This window comes from Leguminivora glycinivorella, chromosome 21, assembly GCF_023078275.1.
Source record: "Leguminivora glycinivorella isolate SPB_JAAS2020 chromosome 21, LegGlyc_1.1, whole genome shotgun sequence".
Lineage (NCBI taxonomy): Eukaryota > Metazoa > Arthropoda > Insecta > Lepidoptera > Tortricidae > Leguminivora > Leguminivora glycinivorella.
Genome location: NC_062991.1, coordinates 5321113 through 5327869, shown reverse-complemented (window position 1 = coordinate 5327869; position 6757 = coordinate 5321113). Strand labels below are relative to the sequence as shown.

Genomic DNA, 6757 nt, shown 5'->3' with positions numbered 1-6757 from the left:
GGTGTAGTGGATGTCTCTTGAGCGGACCATCCCTGATGTGTCTGTCCACCAGTTTCTCCAAAGTTTTAAGGAGAAATGATGATAGACTTATGGGCCTATATGATTTGGCTTCTGTGTAATCCTCTTTGCCTGGTTTGGGCAAGTATGTTACCTTTACTAACCTCCATGCACGTGGTACATGTCCGAAGGCAATACACGCTTTGTACAGTCTACTCAAGTGGGGTATAAGTACGTTAGCGCCTTCTCGTAGTAGTATGGGGTAGATTCCATCTGGCCTCGGGGCTTTATATGGCTGAAATGTCGATAATGCCCATTGTATTTTGTTGTGGTCTACTACCTTTTTCGACGTGTCCCAATTATGCCTGGTCGTGCGAGTGCACTGTTCCGTAACACTAATTGGTTCATCGTCTGGTACACTCTGATTTATTATCGAGCCTGGAAGATGTGTGGCACACATCACCTTGAGGGTCTCTAGCCCCGTTTCAGTCATTCCACCATCACTCCTTCTAATAGAGGTGAGTGGGACTGACTTCGTTGTGGCTAGTGCCTTCGTGAGTCTCATGCCTTCCGGAATGGAACCGATTTGATCGCAGTGGTTTTTCCACGCTTTCCTTTTCGCTTTCCTCACTGCCTTGCTATATTCTGTGAGTTTTCGCGCGTAGAGCTCAAAATCATTACTTCTTTTGGCATCGTTGAAGACAGCCCTAGTTTCTTTCCTGAGTTTTGCTATCTCCGGATTCCACCAGGGTACCTTCTTCGCCAGGATTTTCTTTTCCGGGCAGTTATTTGTCCAAGCCGTATGGACGGCTTGCCCTATTTTGTCAGCTTCAAGTTCTATGTCAATAATAGAGTTTAGCTTACCATTGGGGTTTCCCAGGTCCGCCTTAAGGTCATCCTTGAACGATAACCAGTTGGTATTCCTGGGATTCCGTTTTAGTATAACTTCTACTTTGATTTTAGTGGTATACCTAAAGCATATATATCTATGGTCCGATAAAGAAATCTCCCCAGAGACATGCCATGAACTAACTTTATTACTTGCGTTGTTGGACGCTAGCGTTATATCAATGACCTCACCTCGCCTAGCATTGACGAATCATGGCTCATTGCCTTTATTTAAGAGTTGTAGTGAAGAGCTTACCAGGAATTCCAGTACCTTCTCTCCTCTTCTGTTGACATCCAAGCTTCCCCAGATGACGTGGTGTGCGTTCGCATCGCAGCCGATGATCAGGTCAGTGTTCGCCCGGCTGCCGTAGTCAGCAAGATCCCGCAGTTGTGTGGTGATGGGATCCGCCGCCTCGTAGGGAAGGTAGGCTGATGAGATGACTAGTGCCTTACCCCCCCCTTTATTCAGGATCTTGACCGTGGTCAGATCCCTGGAACAGAAAGCATTTAGAAGCATAGCATCAATGCCGGTTTTAACATAAATACATGTCCTCATATTACTCTCGGGGCAGATATACAGTATCGTCCCGCCAGTACCATTTAAGCCTCTTATCTCTCCCTTGTAAATGTATGGTTCTTGAATAAGAGCAATGTCGAACTTGTCGCTTTTTAGCTGCCTAGCCAGAAGGGCAGTGGCGGCCTTATTGTGTTGTAAGTTTATTTGTACACACCTTAGCCCCTCCATTACGGCGGTTAGTGTTTGGCGGTGCTGAGATCAGCGGCCGCCTCCTGGACCGTGTTGTCGCAGGACATTGGCGAAGTGGTGCCCTCCAGGTAGAGTTCCTCCAGACCGCGCAGGTCCTCCGAGCCCGCCACCGATAGGATCGGTGACGACTCTCGGGTCCAGCGCAGCCCGGCGAAACTCTCCCCGACTAGCACCACTTCCCCCGCCTCTGACCGGTCCCGAGCCACCTCCGCAGGAGCGCCAGGCGGCGCGTCCCGCTCCGGGGCCTCCCCCGTCGCCGCCCCCGCGGCGCCCGCAGCCTCATCGGCCACCGAGTCCCCCTCCCCCCCGTCCGCGCCGGGCTCCACCCCAGCCTCTTCATGCTCACGCTCCTTCCCCGTCTCCAGGAGCTTGAAGTGGCTGGTGTCGAGCCCCGAGTGAAGAACGTAGCCGGCCTCCCTGATGACGTCAGCTGACACCTGGTCCATCAGAACGATGCGCCTGGTGTTCAGCTCCGACATCACGGTGTCGACCACCTTCCACTCGTCGGTGCGGAGTTTAGGGTTGCGCCTCTGCATCACCCGCAGAGCCAGCGACACGTCCTGGCTGCCATCGATCGCCGTACGCCAGGCCATCTTGACCGGCTTCGGCAGATCTTTAGCAGCCACGACTTTCAGGCGCCGCCCGCCGATCTCTCCTCTTCCGATCACCGAGCGGAGCCATCCCACTGCGTCGCTTCCTCCGCAGGTGATGTGAAGCGCACCCCCGTGACAGCACCTAGTGTGATGTCGGGCATAGGATCGGCCGCCTCGTCCAAAGCTACGAGCAGGACGCTCACTATGGCCGACCTATGCTCCAACATCACCTTTTCCCCAGGAAAGGCCACTGGGACGATAGCCATCTTCTCGCTCGCCGCTACCTCAGCAAACGTCCCCCCCACCCTCGTTCGCTTGTGGTCGCCAGCGAGCAGAGAAGAGTCGCCACTGGCCCCCAGTGACCTCTTGTTAGGCTGCCTCCCCGCCCCACTAGTGGAGGGTCCGGCCCCCACTTGCGCGTCCCTATTCTCCCGCGCCTTCGCACGCCTCTTCTGCCTCCTGGTTGGGGCTACTCCTCCACCCGACTGCGCATCCGCACCCTGGGGTGCAGTAGCGTCGTCTATGGCGCCCGGAGCCGCCCCACCAGAATTTGGAAGCGGTGCGTCCCTCCCGCAGTTGGCCGTTGCTCCGCGGCCAATCCCCCCAGCACCAGCGCTAGTCGGCTCCCCGAGGGGTGCTTGCTTTGCGCCCCCACTCTTCAACCCTAAGGGAAGAGACGGGTTGGTGCTGTTGGGATGGCCAGCTCCGCCGTGGCCCCTACGCTTCGCCCCCGTCCTTGCGGACGTCCACGTGTTGCCGCTGCCAACGCTCGTGGATCTGTCACAGACAGCCCCACTATTCGCTGGTGCAGCAACCTTTGCGCTATGCGCCTTCGCCTCATCCCGTACGGGTACGGCGTCCCCTCCCCCGTCGTTATAGGTACATTAGTATCCATACAAACATTGAAAAATTTCAGCAAACTGGCTCCCCACCCACCACGGAGCCACACATTTGGAATGCATTGAAGCATTAGGGCTACCAAGTCTGCTATAGTAATCCAGGATGCGTTGTCTGTGAATCCGCACGGTGCCAAAACCCTGGTCAGCTCCTCAGCCGACGCAGTGAATCGTGCTCCGCCGATTACAGACCCCTACACCCCAGAGAACTAACCTTGTGGCCATCTGACTGGACACGGCAGCCGATTGATCCTAGCTGGCTAGACTAAGACCGCCCGTGTGAGATGAATATGGAGCCAAAGGAGCTTCGCCTAACAGGGATAACGACCGCAGACCCCTGCTTCGCCTAGACTCCCAGGATCTCCTTCTCCACCCGTACGGGTCCCCGCGCACGGCACAAACACGCGGGTGGCATTCTACCGCCTCCCATCCTTCTTTGTGGATGGGAAGCCCGCTGCGACATGCCACGTCATCGCCTACGGCTGATTATACGGGATATGGATCGTTGTTTGCCATCATCACCCCACCCCTACAGACTCGTCCTCATGAAGAAGTCAAGCCTATAGCGATGTCGCCATGCTGGTAAACATTGCGACCCATCTGAGGGATATGGATAGGTTGGGATTACACTAAGGGTGTTTTACAATGGTTCACTCACTTGGCCCAGTTGGAGATGCAGTCATCCGGATGACAACACCTACTTCCGGTCCTTGTGTCCGCTCCCTTGCAAAACTCGCCCTACGATGGTTCAACTGGTTGTTTCCGTTCTTACCTGTTTCTACGGTAGAACCAGGCAGTTAACAGGCAGTAACCTCGGGAAGGAGCACAACCAGTTTTGCCTCGGGGATCTCTGCAACCTGTGCTACTCCCGAGACCATCCACCATGCCAGCTACCGGACAGGTAGCTGACATAGAGACAGACCCACCGCAAGAAGCGACCGGTCGCAAATTATCACTTGCACATGGACCCGCCTCCGCCCCAAATACACCCTAACTGGAAGACATCCGTCTTAGCTTCCTTAGCCCCGAGTTCCTTTAAATATTACAATTAGATAAATTCGAATTTTGAATGCCATGGAAAGTTCCAAATTCAACACTGCAAAAATTAGTTTGGGTCTTGGACGGTTAGGGTCGTTCACTTTTATACTACCTTTTTATCTTTCTGGAGAATTTATGTTTGTTTTGGTGATACAATAAAGTTTTTACGTACTTACAATTTCGATTGAACATTATCTTTTGTTGCTCCTCGATGGAACGCTACAACGCTAAAGTTGATGAGCTGCATGCTTGCCTCGTGTTCGCGTTATTGACACTGCTGTGTTGTCACCATTTTTGGTGCCCTTATGCCACATCCTTACTTAATATATAAATCAATGCGCGTTTGAATTATTTGAACGTGAATTGTATGTGACTATTCGTTGGAATGTCGGATTAGTGAATAAAAAACGGAAAAACTAATCCAGTTTTAAAACAATTGTTAAGTAAGGCTGAGAGTGACAATTCCATTTGGCAAGCTAAAAAAGTAGGTGAATCTGTCGCGCCAATACTAAACTAAGCTAAACTGTGGAATGAATTGTCGCCTGCGGTATTTCCGGACCGATACGACCTTCCGACCTTCGAGAAAAGAGTGTACACCCATCTTAAAGGCCGGCATCGCAATTCGCTCCTCCAACACCTCTGGTGTTTCGGGTGTCCATGGGCGGCGGTGATCGCTTACCATCAGGCGACCTGTCTGCTCGTTTGCCTCCTATCCCATAAAAAAAATACACAAGAGCGATAGAGGTAGATAAGCTACGAACTCGTACGAAGTGAGCGTTTTGTGCATTTGGCTATGCACACAGCTCAAGAAATATCAAATACATGTATAACGTCACTACTTTAAAAAAATCTCGTATCTCACGCTGTTCCTCAAAGTTAAAACGTAGTAAGTCTATATGCATTCCATACATACTTACTACAATTTTCTTTTCATTGACAGACGAAGATACATTTTTTTTAAAGTAGTGACGATAAGTAACATATGTGTAGGCACATACGTGTACGCTTAGGCTTATAAATAAAAATAATAAAACTTAATAAACAAATTCAAGTTTGTTCACTTTCCAAAGTGGATTGTCAAATTTTGAACTTTACACACGCAACTAAAAAGTTCGTTACACGTTCTTTTTCTTTTAAAGGTCTTATAGAAGTTAAACAGCGAATTCTTTTCAACACTTTCAATACAGTTGGCAAATTTAATATATTACTTGATTTTTTATCAGTTTTACCACTTGTTTGTTAGTGCGTCTTCACATTATCCAATCCGATATCGGATTTAGGAAGGATTACAAAGGAAAAACTCAAAGGTGGGCGGCTTAAATATATGGGATATCGGTCCGACATCCGATATCGGATCGGATAATATCAAAACGTAGTTAGGCTAAGAGAAGTTGATTTTGATGGCAAGGGTTAAGTAAACGTCATAATTTCATCGAAATTTGACGTTTAAAATTAGTGAGGCTGCCATAAATCGTTGTCAAATTATCTTGGACCAACTCTAAAGTAACGCCGTGGCTTGCGTGGGCGACGGTCGCGCGATGGTCGCGCGACGGCGATGCGACGCATACGAAATCAAACCTTATCGATATGGAAGTAGACGATGCGACGAGACGCGACAAGACACGCCGTAAGCAAGACACAACTAAGCACTAAGCAGATAATCTTAAGACGCTACGGGAGCGAAAATGCTAAAATGGAAAGGAGTCCTCCTTTCAATTTGGGAATTTCAGTTAAATATACTAGTGTTATTAACTAGATTTATCGAAAAAAAAATGTCCATTAAGAACAACTCAGTTCTAAGATATTGCGAAAAAAATCTTTGAAATCGAGGTTCCGCTCTCTACTGTTTCCTCCTTCAAAACTTAGTTAAACGGAACGAAATTTGAGAATCTGAATAACAATGAAATAATCTGTGTCGGACCGTTTAGATTTTTTGGCTAATTTTTACCAATCTTGAGTATCACACCTTTTTTTGAGCCATATTGAAAAAGGCCGTTTTTAGAAATTTTTGATTGGCTCTAGCGTCTTTTAAAATAAAAATAGCAAAAAAATCAAAACGGTCCGACACAGATAAAAATAATAATAATCTGTGTCGAAAAAATCATTGCTCTATCTTCAAAAACCAGGGAGGAAATAGTCGAGAGCGTTTGTATGGAGAATTGACCTGTATCGTATCGTCTTAAAGTCCGATACAGACGGACTGCTACCCAACTGCAATTTGTATACACAATTATAGTGCACTATCTGTATTGGCCTTAACACTTTATTACAATGTTTTCCATTGTATGTTCTTTTTTATAAATCGGCTTATTCATGGCCACAGACTAGCCAAGGCGAACCCGGCAACCTTCAAATCTAGGGTGAACAGGCATCTTCTGGGCGAGCTCACTCCATCGTAGGCCACTTGCCTCGAGCTCGCTCAGAAGATGCCTGTTCAGTGTTCAAAGTAGAAGCCGGCAAGGAATTCTACTCCTTGGCAGTGTTTATCAAGAAAAAGCAAAGCACTTTGTCTTATATAAGTTTATTATAGTTTACTTATAATAGTTTAGCAGTTTCGTCACGTTTAGACACCGCGTCGC

General features: G+C 48.6%; 1 protein-coding gene across 1 annotated transcript; it reads right to left on the bottom strand.

Moving 5' to 3' along the window:
* Positions 1-1235: 1235 nt before the first annotated feature.
* LOC125237489 lies at positions 1236-2297 on the bottom strand. Its single transcript, XM_048144599.1, has 2 exons — positions 1617-2297; positions 1236-1376 (listed from the first exon to the last, which is right to left on the bottom strand). The coding sequence occupies exon 1, from the start codon at positions 2242-2244 to the stop codon at positions 1639-1641; it is 606 nt and encodes a 201-aa protein (XP_048000556.1). The 5' UTR covers positions 2245-2297; the 3' UTR covers positions 1236-1376; positions 1617-1638.
* Positions 2298-6757: the final 4460 nt, after the last annotated feature.

Coding starts and splice junctions, on each gene's coding strand:
- LOC125237489 (XM_048144599.1), bottom strand. CDS start 2,244: ATGGCCTGGCGTACGGCGATCGATGGCAGCCAGGACGTGTCGCTGGCT.